Raw genomic sequence first — 19,084 nt, 5'->3', positions numbered from 1 at the left:
TAGGACAACCCTCTACTCCTCCATTTTCTGTCCAGTATCAGGATCGCCTGTAGACTCAGGGGAGAGGTGTTGCTCATCTGCTTTAGGTTCCTCATGCTGTGTAGCGATATCCGTTGCTCCGGCTGCCTTAAGTGCGTCTTGATCTCCTTCTCTCCAAGGCGTTCTTACTTTAAAGTGTAATTGAGATTGTTGACGTTACTAAGCATCTGTTGCTCTTAGTCTTTGAGTAGAACTTTTATCTGTAAATAAAGATCCTCCTCCATGTTTTGGTATGAAGGCTCAGGTAGAATTGGTAAGTTCAAAAAAATGAGACTGCTTTACCTAGTTAGTTAACTAACCGGGGGGGGGGGGGGGGGAGGGCTGATGAGATCATGGTATTAGGTTGCCACCTTCAATCTCAGACAGTCCAGATTAGGTTTTCTTCTTATAGGAACAGGGTGATAGTAGTATCAGTCAGCTCCTTGTCCTCTTCTCAATTAGTATCCTAGTTTATGTGTCAGGTTAGGAAAAGTCCAGAAGAAGACCCAAATGCTAGGGCGAACTTAAACAACACCCTTGCACTCTGAGTTTAATCCAGGATGTGACCCCACGACAACCTCTAAAAAAACAATGTACTCACGATATGGAGCAGGGTTAGCCTGAGTCCAAAGTAATTCAAGATATCAGCCAAATAGACTTCTCAGTAAGGAACTGGTTTCAGGAAAAGTCTTCCACAGAATCAGGAGAGCAGGGATAGTCACTTATACTCAGACAGAGGAAGGGTAAACAAGAAACGGTTAATAATGCAGGAGTAGGTAACTTGTTATCAGGCAGTTTGAGGGTTAATACTGTGTAGTCAGTCCTTGAAGAGTTTGGCAACAGGTTATCAGGCAGTTTGTAGGTTTATACTGAATAGTCAGTACATGCAGAGTTAGATAACAGGATAGCGGGTAGTTTGAGGGTTAATACAGATTAATCAGTACTTGCAGGGATTGGCAACAGGTTGTCATGCAGTTTGAGAGTTTCACAGAATAGACAAGTCTTTGCAATGTTTGGCAACAGGATATCAAGCAGTTTGAAGGTTTACACTGAATTAACAGTATTTGCAGAGTTTTGGCAACAGGTAAACAAGCAGATTGAGAGATTCACAGAATAAATAGTACTTGCAATGTTCGGCAACAGGTTATCAGGAAGTTTGAGGGTTAACCCAGGATAGTCAGTCTTTGCAGAATTTGGCAGTTAGAGAGATTCCACAGCGAAGTCCTCACAGGAGCCACAAAGAGTAACAAACAAATGGGCACTGAAGAAACAGGAAGCCCGGAATAAAAAGCCTGGTAGTGACATCATCAGGAAGGGGCGGCTCAGACTACCTGTCAATCAAGCACACAGGACAGCTGGTGCTTCCCAGCGGCCGAGCGTGACATTATGTAGGAAGATGACTTGTTGGATAAGAGATAATAGGCGGATTATCATACTATGAGGAGAGCTTTGCGACTCATCATGGCTGTGGCTTGGTCACGCCCCCCCCCCCCCCCCCCCTCATATGGTAAGTATATGAAGATTTGTATAGGTTGAACTTGATGGACTTCTGTCTTTTTTTCAACCTCATCTGCCATGTTACTTCTGTTATCAAATTTGTTTTCTTTGTATCCTTTTGAAGGAGCAGCAATGGACCATTGGGATCTAGTTGAACACATCAAGTGAGCCAATGACAAGGCATATATGTGCTTCCACCAATCACCAGCTAGCATCCTGTAGAGCATTGCTGCTCCTGAGCCTCCCTTGATATGTTTTTAATTAAATGATACCAAGAAAACAAAGTAAATAATAGAACAGAAGCTTATTAGAAAGTTTTTTTAAAATTGTATGATCTATTTCAGTGTTTCTCAACTCTTATCCTCAAGAACCCTTAACAGGCCGGAGTTTCATGATATCTTAACTAGAGCACAGGTGAAATAATCAGCTGATGGGTGAGAGCAGGTTAGCAACCATGGTTACTGATCAGCTAATTATTTCACCTGTGCTCTAGTTAAAGCGACATGAAACCCACATTTTTTTCTTTCCTGATTCAAGTAGAGCATACAATTTTAAAAAACTTTCCATTTCACTTCTATTATCTAATTTCCTTCATTCTCTTGCTATCCTTTGCTGAAGAAGCAGCAGTGCACTACTGGTAAGTAGCTGAATGCATTGGAAGAGCCAATAACATGAGGCATATATGTGCAACCACCAACCAGCAGCTCCTGAGTCTCCCTACAAATCTATTTCAATAAAGGATATCAAGAGAACAAAACAGATTAGATAATATAACTAAATTGGAAAGTTGATTAAATTCACATTCTGTTTCCGAATCATGAAAGAAAAAAAATTGGGTTTTATGTCCCTTTAAGGAATCGTGAAAATCTGGCCTGTTAAGAGAACTTGAGGACTGGAGTTATAAAAAACACTGTTGTATTTGAATTGTGAAAGTTTAATTTTGACTACTGTCCCTATAAGCTTTCCAACAAGATCTTTTTCTATGCATATGTTTTTGATGCTTTTCATTATACCACTTCTGCAGAACAGATTATGAACGCGTACATTATCTGGTATTGATATTGCTGTATTTGTTTTGATGTTCTGTTTAACCAGCTATAGCATAACTTGTTTAAATAATGTTCTTTCTTATGCTTAATAGAACGTTTTTTTAGTTCATTATCGTTTTATTTTCCTCTCTTCCTTGAATGATTCAATCCTTTTAAATTTAAATCTAAAATTATTTAATAAAATAAAGTTTTTTTCCTTTTTCGAAAGAGTTAAGAGTGAGCCATCTTCTGATGCCACAATGATCCCAAAGACTGAAGACGAACATTTGGAAAAAGGAGGATCTCAGGCTTCCTTTGTAGCGATGTCAGTGCCGGCATCAATGTACCAAACAAGTACAAGACAATACAGTATGTATTCTGATAGATACTATGAATCCTATATTTAAATGGACAGTTTACTCCAGAATTGTTGTTGTTTAAAAAGATAGATAATCCCTTTATTACCCATTCCCCAGTTTTGCATAACCTACACTGTTATATTAATATACTTTTTACCTCTGTGATTAACTTGTATCTCAGCCTCTGTAGTCTACCTCCTTATCTCAGTTCTTTTAAAAGACTTGCGCTTTAGACAATCAGTGCTGACTCATGAATAACTACGGGCATGAGCATAATGTTATCTATAAGGCACACATGAACTAGCGCTGTCTAGCTGTGAAAAACTGTAAAAATGCACTGAGATATGAGGCAGCATTTAAAGGCTTCGAAAATAGCATATGAGCCTACCTAGGTTTAGCTTTCAACAAAGCATACCAAGAGTACAACGCAAATTTGATGATAAAAGTAAATTGGAAAGTTGTTTAAAATTTCATGGCCGTTATTGTTAGAATTATTATGTTCTTATTTTTATATTACAGTTTATTCCAATTTTAGATTAATGATTTTATAATTAAAAAAATAGATGACATTATTATGTGTTATCTTTTAAACATTTATATATGCACATTCATTATTTATGGCTTTACTGTATTGCTTTTATAATAAGCATAGAGATCCATAAAATATCTGTGTAGGCTCGTCAAAACTAACATTTTCGTGTAAAAAAGAAAAAGTTGAAAACTTTTTTTTCTCATTATTTGTAAGAAGAGACAATGTAAAATATATTCTCATATATGACTCTCCTATGTATTTTTTTGTTTGTTTTTTAAGCAGGGTAAGATTAAAATTAGCATCACACAAAGTCCTAGCACTCCGAAGTACACAACAGTAGACGAAGTAATATAAAAATCCAAAAGTTTATTTCTTTCCTAAGATATGGTGAGTCCACAGCTTGAGTAATTACTGTTGGGAATATCACTCCTGGTCAGCAGGAGGATGCAAAGTATCACTCAGTCATTCTCTTTCCCTTCGGTGCATAGAGGAGGTGAAGTTTAGGTGTCTGAAGAAAAACTTTGATTTCATCTACAAGCAAGTTTTGGGGTATAGCCGTATTCCACTTCATTCCTTGCAGTCGGGTAGTGGTGGCTTTAAAGCAGTTAGGAACTTGAAAATAGGTACTTACTACATTTTCCTAACAATTCCTGCCCTAGTTTAAAATGCCAGAGTTGGCTACTCTGTTTTTTCTTTTTTAAAGGTCTCTGTGAGGAACTGTGTCTTCTCATACCTTGTAACTGTCTACATGCCAGACAGCGGAGCAGGTAAGTGCTTTTTCTTCCAGTTGGGGAGACCATGCACTTAACAAATTAAGACACTGCTTTTTTTGGGGACATAGATAATCCTTTTGTATGGGTTACACTTGGGCATGAAGCAGGCACTGTAGCATGTGTGAGACTAACATTTAAACTCTTTTAAAAAGAAAGGGTAAAATGTTTTTATTAGGCATTATTTTCTGACACATATATACTTGATAAAACAATACAAGTTTAAACTGAAAGTAAGGCTGAATTTTCTATTTAAGCAGCTTATTCATTTTCCCTTTGCTTTAAAATAAAACAATGCAACATTTTAAACTGTCAGGTTTGAAAAAACGGTTATTTCTGGTGTTCAGTGTACCAGGAAGTAGTGCCTCTCTGTTTTGCAGCAGTCATTTGAACTTGGCAGTTGCAGTTACATGACCGGCTTTACTTCATAATGTTTCTGAGGAAAAAGTTGTTTTTCTCCATTTCTGGGTGATCCGGTCTTAATTGGTAGCGGTAAGGCACCTCAGTAACTGAGGTGTGGGGTTGCCTGAGGGGTATTGTAGAAGTTTATTTGTTTATTAAATGTTATTTCTTAACTTTTCTCACATAATTTTAGCTGGGGATCGATCCTAATTTGGGATAAAATTGAAAGTGTATTTTTTCCTTGACTTATGTTAATTGAATATTAAAATCTCTGAAACTTATCTGTAAAAGTTTATTTACTGTTTCACAACATGTCTGATATGGAGCAAGAGCCTGCTCTCATGAATTCATGCTTATTATGTTTAGATGCACAAATTTCAGCTCCTACGCAATTTTGTTCTTCATGTGTCAAGAAAACCTTGCAAAATAAAGGTAACATTTTTTGAGCCTAATGTCTCTCAGGATGATGCTGTTAAAATAATACTTCAGCTTCACATGTAGTGCCCTGCGGTTCCTCTAACTTCTAGTGGAATTTATTTAAATGCAGAAGTTGCTGCCCAGGTATCTACGGCATTAGCTGCCATTCCCAGATTACAGGAAAAATGCAAGAGTAAATCTAGAAATTCAGAAAGTAAGATGCCTGTCCTCAGTTCTGCTTCCCACGTTTCCCTTTCTCATAAGTCTGAGGAAGATACATCGGGACTTTAGGAGAGTGAAATCTCAGATTCGGACAGTATAATTCCTTCTTCTGAGACTGAGGTGGTATCCTTCAGATTTAAGCTTGAACACCTTTGTGTATTGTTAAAGTAGGTTTTAGCTACTTTAGATGACTCCGATACCCCTGTTGTTTTCACTCCTAAAAAATCTAGTAAACTTAATAGTTTCTTTGAACCTTCCACTTCAGAGTTTTTTCCTGTGCCAGACAGTGCTAGGGAGATTATCTCACAAGAATGGGAGAAACCAGGGGTGTCTTTTTCCCCGTCTCCCATTTTTAAGAAAATGTTTCCTGTCGAGGACTCCATTAAAGACCCTTGGTATACTGTACCCAAAGTTGAAAGTGCCATTTCCACTCTGGCTAAGAGAACCACTATTCCTATTGAGAATAGCTGCTCTTTTAAGCATCCGATAGACAAGAAGCTGGAGGCTTATTTGAAAAAGATTTATGTTCATCAAGGACTCCATTGGCAACCTGTGGTGTGTATTGCCACCGTGACTAGTGCGGCATGTTATTGGTTCAATGCCTTGTCTGATTGATTCTCTTCAAGTAGAGACTTCCTTGGATGAAATTCAGGAAAGGATTAAAGCTCTTAAGTTGGTCAGTTCCTTTATTGCAGATGTCACTTTACAGGTTGTTAGACTAGGAGCTAAAACTAGTTTCTCTGTCCTAGCCCGCAGGGTGTTATGGTTGAAATCCTGCAGACGTTTCCTCTAAAGTCAAGCTTCTGGCAATTCCTTACAAGGGCAAAACCTTGTTTGGACCCGGTTTGGCAGAAATTATCTCTGATATTACGGGTGGAAAACAGTATTTTCTACCTCAAGATAAGAAGAATAGGCCTAAAGGATGTCAGAGTAATTTTCGTTCCTTTTGTAACTTCAGAGGAAAGCCTTCCCCTTCTTCTTCCAAGCAGGAACAATCCAAGTCTTCTTGGAAACCCAATCAGTCTTAGAACAAGGGGAAACAATCAAAGAAACCTGCAGCTGATTCCAAATCAGTATGAAGGGTTTGCCCCCGATCCGGGATCGGATCAGGTGGGGGGCAGACTTTCTCAGTTCTCTGAAGCCTGGATACAAGATGTCCGAGATCCCAGGACTGTGGACATAGTATCCCAGGGTTACAAATTGGAATTCAAGACTTTTCCTCCCAGAGGCAGATTCCATCTCTCAAGATTATCTGCAGAGCAGATAAAGAGAGAGAGACGTTCTTGAAATGTATACAACATCTTTCCTACCTGGGAGCGATAGTTCCAGTTTCAGTGCAGGAACAGGGTCTCGGGTTCTACTCCAACCTATTTGTGGTTCCCAAAAAAGAGGGAACTTTCCGTCCCATTCTAGACTTGAAGTGTCTAAACAAGTTTCTCAAAGTTCCATCCTCCAAGATGGAGACTATACGCTCCATTCTTCCTTTAGTACAAGAGGGTCAGTTCATGACAACCATAGACCTAAAGGATGCGTATCTTCATGTTCCTATTCACAGGATTCCTGAGATTTGCCTTTCTGGACAAACATTTCCAGTTCGTTACCCTTCCATTTGGTCTAGCCACGGCTCCCAGAATTTTTTCAAAGGTTCTGGGGGCTCTTTTGGCAGTGATCCGTTCTGGTGGAATTGCTGTGGCACCCTACCTGGACGACATATTGGTTCAGGCGACATCTTTTCGACAAGCAAAATCTCACACAGAGATATTGTTGTCTTTTCTTCGTTCCCACGGATAGAATGTGAATCTGGAAAAAAGCTCCCTTTCCCCTGCTACAAGAGTAGTGTTCTTAGGGACCATAATAGATTCTCTATTGATGAAGATTTTTCTGACAGAGGTCAGGAAAAACAAAATAATTTCCTATTGTCTCTCTCTTCAGGCTACTGCTTATCCTTCAGTGGCTCAATGTATGGAAATAATCGGTCTGATGTTGGCTTCCATAGACGACATTCCTTTTGCTCGATTCCATTTGAGAGCTCTCCAGTTGTTCATGCTAAGACAATGGAATGGTGACCATGCGGATCTATCTCAGAGATTAGAGTTGGATCAGTCGTCAAGGGACTCTCTCCCGTGGTGGTTTTCTCAGGGCACATGCTTTTGGAGACCTTCCTGGATGATCGTGACCACGGACGCCAGCCTGCTGGGCTGGGGAGCAGTCTGAAACTCGTTAAAAGCTCAGGGCCTTTGGACTTGGGAGGAGTCTGCTCTTCCCATAAACATCTTGGAGTTGAGGGCGATTTACAATGCTCTATTGGCTTGGCCTCAGTTGTCCTCAACCCAGTTTATCAGGTTCCAGTCATACAACATAACCTCTGTGGCTTACATCAATCACCAGGGAGGAACTTGGAGTTCCTTAGCCATGAAGGAGGTTACTCGGCTTCTTCAGTGGGCAGAGACCCACAATTGCTGTGTTTCTGCCATCCACATTCCAGGAGTAGACAACTGGGAAGTGGATTTTCTGAGCAGACAGAATTTTCATCCCAGGGAGTGGGAACTCTATCTGGAGGTGTTTTCCAGCTTAGTCCTCAAATGGGGGTGCCAGAGTTAGATCTGATGGCGTCCCGTCAGAACGCCAAGCTTTCAAGGTACGGTTCAAAGCCAAGAGATACGCAGGCCTTTCTGATAGATGCTCTGGTGGTTCCTGGGGTTTTCAGGTTGGCATACCTGTTTCTTCCGTTTTGCTCTCCTTCCACAAGTCTTTGCTCGTATCAAACAGGAGAGGGCATCTGTGATTCTAATAGCCCCTGTGTGGCCTCGCAGGATCTGGTTTGCAGACCTAGTTGAGATGTCATCTCTCCCACCTTTGAGGCTACCTCTGAGGAAGGACCTCCTGATTCAGGGTCCCTTCCTTCATCCAAATCTCGTTTCTATGAAGCTGACTGCTTGGAGATTAAACGCTTAATTCTGTCTAAACGTGGGTTTTCTGAGTCGGTCATTGAGACCATGATTCAGGCTCGCAAGCCTGTTACTAGAAATATTTACCATAAGATATGGCGTAAATATCTTTATTGGTGTGAATCCAAGGGCTACTCTTGGAGTAGATTTAGAATTCCTAGAATTTTATCTTTTCTTCAGGAAGGCCTGGAGAAGGGATTGTCAGACAGTACCCTGAATGGTCAGAGTTCTGCTTTTATCAGTTTTACTACATAAACGTTTGGCGGATGTGCCAGATGTGCAATCTTTTTTTCAGGCCTTGGTTAAAGGGACACTGTACCCAAATTTTTTCTTTCGTGATTCAGATAGAGCATGCAATTTTAAGCAACTTTCTAATTTACTCCTATTATCAAATTTTCTTTATTCTCTTGGTATGTTTATTTGAAAAGCAAAAATGTAAGTTTAGATGCCAGCCCATTTTGGTAAACAACCTGGGTTGTCTTTGCTGATTGGACAGCACCAATAAAAAAGTGCTGTCCATGGTTCTGAATAAAAAATTTGCTGACTCCTTAGCTTAGATGCCTTCTTTTTAAAATAAAGATAGCAAGCGAACGAAGAAAATTTGATAATAGAAGTTAATTAGAAAGTTGCTTATAATTACATGCTCTATCTGATTCATGAAATAAAAATTTTTGGGTTCAGTATCCCTTTAAAATGAGGCCTGTCTTTAAGTCTGCTGTTCCTCCTTGGAGTCTTAACCTTGTTCTTAAAGTTTTACAGCTGGCTCCGTTTGAGCCGTTGCTCTCCATAGACATTAAGTTGTTATCTTGGAAGGTTTTGTTTCTTGTTGCTATCTCTTCTGTTCGAAGAGTCTCGGAACTCTCAGCTCTGCAGTGTGATTCCCCTTATCTTATTTTTTCATGCCGATAAGGCGGTTCTTCGTACTAAGTTAGGTTTCCTTCCTAAGGTTGTTTCTAATAGAAATATCAATCAATCAGGAAATTGTTGTTCCCTCTCTGTGTCCTTATCCTTCTTCTTCCAAAGAACGTTTGTTACACAATTTGGATGTTGTATGTGCTCTTAAATTCTACTTACAGGCGACTAAGGATTTTTGCCAGTCCTCTGCCCTCTTTGTCTGTTTCTCTGGAAAACGTAAAGGTCAGAAAGCTACTGCTACTACTCTTTCTTTTTGGTTACGAAGTATAATTCGTTTGGCTTATGAGACTGCTGGACAGTAGCCTCCTGAGAGAATTACGCTCATTCCACAAGAGCTGTTTCCTCTTCTTGGGCTTTCAAAAATAAAGCTTCTGTGGAATAAATTTGCAAGGCTGCAACTTGGTCTTCTCTACATACTTTTTCCAAATTTAATGTTTTTGCGTCGGCTGATACTTCTTTTAGGAGAATAGTTCTTCAAGCGGGGGTCCCTTCTGTTTAGGACTGCCTGTCTTGGACTCACCATATCTTAGGAAAGAAAAACAAAATTTATGTTTACCTGATAACTTTATTTCCGGATAGGGTAAGTCTACTGCCCCACCCTTTATTTTAAGACGGTTGTTCTTTTGACTATGACCTCAGGCACCTCTACACCTTGTGTTACTCCCTTTTCTCCATTTCCCTTCGGTCGAATGACTGGGGGTTGTGGATAAGGGAGTGATACTTAGCAGTTTAACTGTGGTGCTCTTTGCCTCCTCCTGTTGGCTAGGAGTGATATTCCCAACAGTAATTACTCAAGCTGTGGACTCACCATATCCGGAGAGGTAAGCATAGATTTGTTTTTCAAAGCATAGATCAATCACCGGAAAAAGAATTGTTTAAAACAAATAGGAAAAAGGGGTACCATGGTCCATCCGCATAAGACACGTTTCATGCTGACAGGCACTGATAATATTATATTAGAGCTAATATCTCCTGATATTTGACTGTTGGTTTGGAACATTTAGCCAGTGCCAGACTCAGATTCACATTAATGACTGTCTAGCGACTCCTGGGAAACAGCATGATTTCAAGCAAGCAGCTTCTAAATTAAAGTAGATCTCTTTGATTATAATCAATGAAAACTGTCGACCGAAAAGCTCAATGTGGATATGAAATATTTGGTAGGTGGAAAAAATAGTTAATATCTAGGGATGTTCGTAGGGATACTATTGGCAACTATCATTTCAATATTTATAAAGGACAGCAATATTTTAATACATTTATTGGACAAATAGCTGTATGTGCATATATATTTGTGCATTGCACTTTTTTTCTCAAATAAATCTGAGCTGAAATTTGCCTAATGCCACAGACCACAGCCATTTTGTCATTTGTTTCAGTAACTAATGCCAAAATTATGCAGATCCCTCTTAATATTTTCTGTCTTTTGTAAATATTGAAATCGTAGTTCTCAGTATTATCTCTGTGCATAGAGGGGAATTCTCTATCAAACATTGGAGAATCCAGATTTTTTGCTCAAAATGTGAACATGTACCTTTCACAGACAAGACCTTTCCTGTAGTATATCAGTCTGGTCCTGACTTAAAAGTAGAGTTCAGCCACAAAAACTAGGCAATCCCTCTCTGAACGAGAGAAACGGCAACCCCAGACGTAAGTTTTGGCCTAGTGTGGGCCTTATCAGTGAAGTGGAGCCATGTCTCTCTAGGCTCTAGTGTAGAGAGTGCATGTTATGTTGAGAGAAAAAAAACAGCATGTGATTTGTTTGGGTACCCCCGGTGAAATCCCTAAATGATATATGGTAATATACAAACTGTATAGTTTTTTATAAACACAAAGTTAAACTGAATTCAGACCCATTAAGATTATCTTATCATGTTGGTGTTTAGCACAAAAATAGTTATCACATCACTCACTAGCATATTTAAAACATGCAATATCAAAGGGCTATTATGGTAAATGCCTGCTGCTGTTTTATTTTATTTATGTATTTATTGCCAAAAAGTCATACAAAAGCTTTAACAATATATTCTTTAAAGATTTATAAACTTGAAAAATGATTTATTAACTTTTCAAATTTTATTTTTTTCTTCAAGTTTCTGTAACACAGAGACCAATTCACATTGGCCATGCAATGTCAGATGGAATGACAGGATTACCAAACTCAGGAACACAACAGCCAGGACCTAGGCTTGTGCCGTATGCACCAACAATTGTAGATGGAACACAGCAGTTCTTCATGCCTAGCCAGATCATTGTACCAAGTAAGCAGTTTTAAAGGACCAGCAAATACAGTAGATTTGCATAATCATCAAATGCACAATTAAAAGACAATGTAATAGAACTTAGTATGAACTTCAAATGAGTAGTAGATTTCTCTTGTAAGGTGTATCCAGTCCACGGATCATCCATTACTTGTGGGATATTCTCCTTCCCAACAGGAAGTTGCAAGAGGACACCCACAGCAGAGCTGTCTATATAGCTCCTCCCCTAACTGCCATATCCAGTCATTCTCTTGCAACTCTCAATAAGCATGGAGGTAGTAAGAGAGAAAGTGGTGAAATGTAGCTGTTATTTTGCTTCAATGAAAAGTTTTATTTTTAAATGGTACCGGAGTTGTACTATTTTGTTCCATGCAGAAAAATAGAAGAATCTGCCTGTGATTTCTATGATCTTAGCAGGTTGTAACTAAGATCCATTGTTGTTCTCACACATGACTGAAGAGAGAGGTAACTTCAGCGGGGGAATGGTGTGCAGGTTATCCTGCTATGAGGTATGTGCAGTTAAAATTATTTTCTAGAAGATGTGAATGCTAGAAAAATGCTGCTGTTACCAAATTTATGTAAGGTAAGCCTGAATACAGTGATTTAATAGAGACTGGTATCATGCTTACTTTCTGAGGTAATACTCTTTTATATTTACAATATAAAACATTTGCTGGCATGTTTAAACGTTTTTATATATACTAGGTGGTAAAACTTTATTGGGGCCTAGTTTTTTTCCACATGGCTGGCTTAAATTTGCCTAGAAACAGTTTCCTGAGGCCTTCCACTGTGTTACTATGAGTGTGAGGGGCCTAATTTAGCGCTTTTTTTGCGCAGTAACTTTTACAGACTGAGACATCCAGCTTCCTCCAGGAGTCCCCTGAATGCTATAGGACATCTCTTGAGGGCTCTTAGGCCTTCCAAAATCGTTTGTTGGGGAAGGTAGGCCCACAGCAATTTGGGGTGCTGTTAAAAAAGTCTATCGTTTTTTTCGATCCGTTTTTTGAACTAAGGGGTTAATCATCCATTTACAAGTGGGTGCAATGCTCTGTTAGCTTATTATACACACTGTAAAAATTTTGTTTGATTTACTGCCTTTTTTCACTGTTTTTCAAATTCTGACAAAATTTGTTTCTCTTAAAGGCACAGTACCGTTTCTTATATATAATTGCTTGTTAACTTGATTTAAAGTGTTATCCAAGCTTGCTAGTCTCATTGCTAGTCTGTACAAACATGTCTGACATAGAGGAAACTCCTTGTTCATTATGTTTAAAAGCCCATGGTGGAACCCCCTCTTAGAATGTGTACCAAATGTACTGATTTCACTTTAAGCAATAAAGATCATATTTTGTCTTTAAAAAATTTATCACCAGAGGAATCTGACGAGGGGGAAGTTATGCCGACTAACTCTCCCCTCGTGTCAGATCCTTTGACTCCCGCTCAAGGAACTCACGCTCAAATAGCGCCAAGTACATCTAGGGCGCCCATAGTGTTTACTTTACAAGACATGGCGGCAGTCATGGATAATACACTGTCAGCGGTATTAGCCAGACTACATGAATTTAGAGGAAAGCGAGATAGCTCTGGAGTTAGACGAAATACAGAGCATACTGACGCTTTAAGAGCTATGTCTGATACTGCCTCACAATATGCAGAAGCTGAAGAAGGAGAGCTTCTTTCTGTGGGTGATGTTTCTGACTCAGGGAAGATGAAACCTGATTCTGATATTTCTACATTTAAATTTAAGCTTGAACACCTCCGCGTGTTACTCAGGGAGGTTTTAGCTGCTCTGAATGACTGTGATACAATTGCAGTGCCAGAGAAATTGTGTAGACTGGATAAATACTATGCAGTGCCGGTGTGCACTGATGTTTTTCCAATACCTAAAAGGTTTACAGAAATTATTACTAAGGAATGGGATAGACCAGGTGTGCCGTTCTCTTCCCCTCCTATTTTTAGAAAAATGTTTCCAATAGACGCCACCACACGGGACTTATGGCAGACAGTTCCTAAGGTGGAGGGAGCAGTTTCTACTCAAGCAAAGCGTACTACTATCCCTGTCGAGGACAGTTGTGCTTTCTTAGATCCAATGGATAAAAAGTTAGAGGGTTACCTTAAGAAAATGTTTATTCAACAAGGTTTTATCCTACAGCCCCTTGCATGCATTGCTCCTGTCACTGCTGCTGCGGCGGCGTTCTGGTTTGAGTCTCTGGAAGAGGCTTTACAGGTAGCGACTCCATTGGATGACATACTTGGCAAACTTAGAGCACTTAAGCTAGCTAATTCTTTTGTTTCTGATGCCATTGTTCATTTGACTAAACTAACGGCTAAAAATTCTGGTTTTGCTATTCAAGCGCGCAGAGCGCTATGGCTTAAATCATGGTCAGCTGACGTTACTTCAAAGTCTAAGCTGCTTAACATTCCCTTCAAGGGGCAGACCCTATTCGGGCCTGGTTTGAAGGAGATTATTGCTGATATCACTGGAGGAAAAGGTCATGCCCTTCCTCAGGATAGGTCCAAATCAAGGGCCAAACAGTCTAATTTTCGTGCCTTTCAAAACTTCAAGGCAAGTGCGGCATCAACTTCCTCTAATGCCAAACAAGAGGGAACTTTTGCTCAGTCCAAGACAGTCTGGAGACCTAACCAGACCTGGAACAAAGGTAAGCAGGCCAAAAAGCCTGCTGCTGCTGCCTCTAAGACAGCATGAAGGAACGGCCCCCTATCCGGTAGCGAATCTAGTAGGGGGCAGACTTTCGCTCTTCGCCCAGGCGTAGGCAAGAGATGTCCAGGATCCCTGGGCGTTGGAAATTATATCCCAGGGATATTTTCTGGACTTCAAGGCTTCCCCCCCAAAAGGGAGATTTCACCTTTCACAATTATCTGCAAACCAGATAAAGAGTGAGGCATTCTTACACTGTGTACAAGACTACCTAGTTATGGGAGTGATCCATCCAGTTCCAAAGGAGAACAGTGACAGGGATTTTACTCAAATCTGTTTGTGGTTCCCAAAAAAGAGGGAACCTTCAGATCAATTTTGGATCTAAAGATCTTAAACAAATTCCTCAGAGTTCCATCATTCAAGATGGAGACTATTCGTATCATCCTACCTATGATCCAGGAGGGTCAATACATGACTACAGTGGATTTATAGGATGCTTAACTTCACATTCCGATACACAAAGATCATCATCGGTTTCTCAGGTTTGCCTTCCTAGACAGGCATTACCAGTTTGTAGCTCTTCCCTTTGGGTTAGCTACAGCCCCAAGAATTTTTACGAAGGTTCTAGGGTCGTTTCTGGCGGTTCTAAGGCCGCGGGGCATAGCAGTGGCCCCTTATTTCGACGACATCCTGATTCAGGCGTCAAGCTTCCAAATTGCCAAGTCTCATACGGACATAGTGTTGGCAATTCTGAGGTCGCATGGGTGGAAGGTGAACGAGGAAAAGAGTTCTCTATCCCCCTCACAAGAGTTTCCTTCCTAGGGACTCTGATAGATTCTGTAGAAAATTTACCTGACGGAGTCCAGGTTATCAAAATTTCTAAATTCCTGCTGTGTTCTTTATTCCATTCCTCGCCCTTTGGTGGCTCAGTGCATGGAAGTAATCGGCTTAATGGTAGCGGCAATGGACATAGTGCCGTTTGCACGCCTACATCTCAGACCGCTGCAACTCTGCATGCTCAGTCAGTGGAATGGGGATTACACAGATTTGTCCCCTCCTACTAAATCTGGATCAAGAGACCAGGGATTCTCTTCTCTGGTGGCTATCTCGGGTCCATCTGTCCAAAGGTATGACCTTTCACAGGCCAGATTGGACAATTGTAATGACAGATGCCAGCCTTCTAGGTTGGGGTGCAGTCTGGAACTCCCTGAAGGCTCAGGGATCGTGGACTCAGGAGGAGTCACTCCTTCCAATAAATATTCTGGAACTGAGAGCGATATTCAATGCTCTTCAGGCTTGGCCTCAGTTAGCAACTCTGAGGTTCATCAGATTTCAGTCGGACAACATCACAACTGTGGCTTACATCAATCATCAAGGGGGAACAAGGAGTTCCCTAGCGATGTTAGAAGTCTCAAAGATAATTCGCTGGGCAGAGATCCTCTCTTGCCACCTATCGGCTATCCATATCCCAGGTGTAGAGAACTGGGAGGCGGATTTTCTAAGTCGACAGACTTTTTCATCCGGGGGAGTGGGAGCTCCATCCGGAGGTGTTTGCTTATGTGTTTCCAACGTTTCCTCTGCTCCCTCGTCTGATTGCCAAGATCAAGCAGGAGAGAGCATCGGTGATCTTGATAGCGCCTGCGTGGCCACGCAGGACCTAGTATGCAGATCTAGTGGACATGTCATCCTTTCCACCTTGGACTCTGCCGTTAAGACAAGACCTTCTACTACAAGGTCCTTTCAATCACCCAAATCTGATTTCTCTGAGACTGACTGCCTGGAGATTGAACGCTTGATGTTATCAAAGCGTGGCTTCTCCGAGTCAGTCATTGATACCTTAATACAGGCACGAAAGCCTTTCACCAGGAAAATTTACCATAAGATATGGGTAAATATCTTTATTGGTGTGAATCCAAGGGTTACTCATGGAGTAAGGTCAGGATTCCCAGGATATTATCCTTTCGCCAAGAAGGTTTGGAAAAAGGATTGTCAGCTAGTTTCTTAAAGGGATAGATTTCTGCCCTGTCTATTCTTTTGCACAAGCGTCTGGCAGATGTTCCAGACGTGCAGGCATTTTGTCAGGCTTTAGTTAGAATCAAGCCTGTGTTTAAACCTATTGCTCCGCCATGGAGCTTAAATCTGGTTCTTAAGGTTCTTCAAGGGAGTTCCGTTTGAACCTCTTCATTCCATAGATATCAAACTTTTATCTTGGAAAGTTCTTTTTTTGGTAGCTATTTCCTCGGCTCGTAGAGTTTCCGAGTTATCTGCCTTACAATGTGATTCTCCTTATCTGATCTTCCATGCAGATAAGTTAGTTCTGCGTACCAAACCTGGGTTTTTACCTAAGGTGGTATCTAATAAGAATATCAATCAAGAGATTGTTGTTCCGTCTTTGTGTCCTAATCCTTCTTCAAAGAAGGAACGTCTACACAATCAGGCCGTGGTTCGTGCTTTAAAGTTTTACTTACAAGCTACTAAAGATTTTCGTCAAACATCTGCTTTGTTTGTTGTCTACTCTGGAGAGAGGAGAGGTCAAAAGGCTTCGGCAACCTCTCTTTCTCCAACATTGGTGTGTCCGGTCCACGGCGTCATCCTTACTTGTGGGATATTCTCTTCCCCAACAGGAAATGGCAAAGAGTCTCAGCAAAGCTGGCCATATAGTCCCTCCTAGGCTCCGCCCACCCCAGTCATTCTCTTTGCCGTTGCACAGGCAACATCTCCACGGAGATGGTTAAGAGTTTTTTGGTGTTTAAATGTAGTTTTTATTCTTCTATCAAGTGTTTGTTATTTTAAAATAGTGCTGGTATGTACTATTTACTCTGAAACAGAAAAGGATGAAGATTTCTGTTTGTGAGAGGAAGATGATTTTAGCAGACAGTAACTAAAATCGATTGCTGTTTCCACATAGGACTGTTGAGATGAAGTAACTTCAGTTGGGGGAAACAGTTAGCAGGCTCTTCTGCTTAAGGTATGACTAGCCATATTTCTAACAAGACTGTGTAATGCTGGAAGGCTGTCATTTCCCCTCATGGGGACCGGTAAGCCATTTTCTTAGTCAAACAAACAGAATAAAGGGCTTAATATGGGCTATAAAACTGGTAGACATTTTTATGGGCTAAATCGATTACTTTATTTGGGCATATTATTCAGATTTAGGCTAACAATTGGCATTTATAATCTTGGGGAACGTTTATAAAACGGCAGGCACTGTGTTAGACACCTTTTTCAGTCAGGGGCCTTTCTAGTTATAGACTGAGCCTCATTTTCGCGCCATTACTGCGCAGTTGTTTTTTGAGAGCAGGGCATGCAGATGCATGTGTGAGGATCTAAAAATCACTGAAAAAGCTTCTAGAAGGCGTCATTTGGTATCGTATTCCCCTCTGGGCTTGGTTGGGTCTCAGCAAAGACTATAGCTGGGACTGTATAGGGGTTAAATTTAAAAACGGCTCCGGTTCCGTTATTTTAAGGGTTAAAGCTCTGAAATTTGGTGTGCAATACTTTTAATGCTTTAAGACACTGTGGTGAAATTTTGGTGAAATTTTGGTAATTTTTGAACGATTCCTTCATACTTTTTCACATATTCAGTAATAAAGTGTTTTCTGTTTGAAATTTAAAGAGACAGTAACGGTTTTATTTTAAAACGTTTTTTGTGCTTTGTTGACAAGTTTAAGCCTGTTTACCATGTCTGTACCTTCAGATAAGCTATGTTCTATATGTATGAAAGCCAATGTGTCTCCCCATTTAAATTTATGTGATAATTGTGCCATAGCGTCCAAACAAAGTAAGGACAGTACTGCCACAGATAATGATATTGCCCAAGATGATTCCTCAAATGAGGGGAGTAAACATGATACTACATCATCTCCTACTGTCTCTACACCAGTTTTGCCCATGCAGGAGGCCCCTAGTACATCTAGTGCGCCAATACTTATTACCATGCAACAATTAACTGCTGTAATGGATAACTCCATAGCAAATCTTTTATCCAAAATGCCTACTTATCAGAGAAAGCGTGATTGCTCTGTTTTAAACACTGAAGAGCAAGAGGGCGCTGATGATAATTGTTCTGTCGTACCCTCACACCAATCTGAAGGGGCCATGAGGGAGGTTTTGTCTGATGGAGAAATCTCAGATTCAGGAAAAATTTCTCATCAAGCTGAACCTGATGTTGTGACATTTAAATTTAAATTAGAACATCTCCGCGCACTGCTTAAGGAGGTGTTATCTACTCTGGATGATTGTGACAACTTGGTCATTCCAGAGAAATTATGCAAGATGGACAAGTTCCTAGAGGTTCCGGTGCCCCCCGACGCTTTTCCTATACCCAATCGGGTGGCGGACATAGTAATTAAGGAGTGGGAAAAGCCCGGCATACCTTTTGTCCCCCCCCTATATTTAAGAAATTATTTCCTATGGTCGACCCCAGAAAGGACTTATGGCAGACAGTCCCCAAGGTCGAGGGGGCAGTTTCTACTCTAAACAAACGCACTACTATTCCTATCGAAGATAGTTGTGTTTTCAAAGATCCTATGGATAAAAAATTGGAAGGTTTGCTTAAAAAGATTTTTGTACAGCAAGGCTACCTTCTACAACCAATTTCATGCATTGTTCCTGTCACTACGGCAGCGTGGTTCTGGTTCGAAGAACTAGAAAAGTCGCTCAGTAGAGAAACTCCATATGAGGAGGTTATGGACAGAGTTCACGCACTTAAATTTTATTTTAGATGCCGCCTTGCAATTAGCTAGATTAGCAGCGAAAAATTCAGGGTTTGCTATCGTGGCGCGCAGAGTGCTTTGGCTAAAGTCTTGGTCAGCGGATGTGTCATCCAAGACAAAATTGCTTAACATCCCTTTCAAAGGTAAAACATTATGTGGACCGGATTTGAAAGAGATTATTTCAGACATCACTGGGGGAAATGGCCACGCCCTTCCACAGGATAGGTCTTTTAAGGCTAAAAATAAGCCTAATTTTCGTCCCTTTCGCAGAAACGGACCGCCCTCTAATTCTGCATCCTCTAAGCAAGAGGGTAATGCCTCACAACCCAAACCAGCCTGGA

The 19,084-nt window shown here is 40.6% G+C and overlaps 1 protein-coding gene across 1 annotated transcript in view; it reads left to right on the top strand.

Moving 5' to 3' along the window:
* The window catches only part of CREM (cAMP responsive element modulator), a 212,798-nt gene that overhangs the window by 33,655 nt on the left and 160,059 nt on the right, over positions 1-19,084 (top strand). Inside the window, exons 2-4 of the mRNA XM_053715679.1 lie at positions 2,773-2,912; positions 11,202-11,362; positions 14,800-14,826. Of these exons, the coding sequence (XP_053571654.1) occupies positions 2,804-2,912; positions 11,202-11,362; positions 14,800-14,826 (297 nt within the window). The 5' untranslated portion in view covers positions 2,773-2,803. The remainder of the gene's footprint in view (positions 1-2,772; positions 2,913-11,201; positions 11,363-14,799; positions 14,827-19,084) is intronic.

The sequence above is a fragment of the Bombina bombina genome, chromosome 5 (assembly GCF_027579735.1).
Source record: "Bombina bombina isolate aBomBom1 chromosome 5, aBomBom1.pri, whole genome shotgun sequence".
In the NCBI taxonomy this organism is placed as follows: Eukaryota; Metazoa; Chordata; class Amphibia; order Anura; family Bombinatoridae; genus Bombina; species Bombina bombina.
This window is presented reverse-complemented; position numbering and strand designations above follow the sequence as displayed.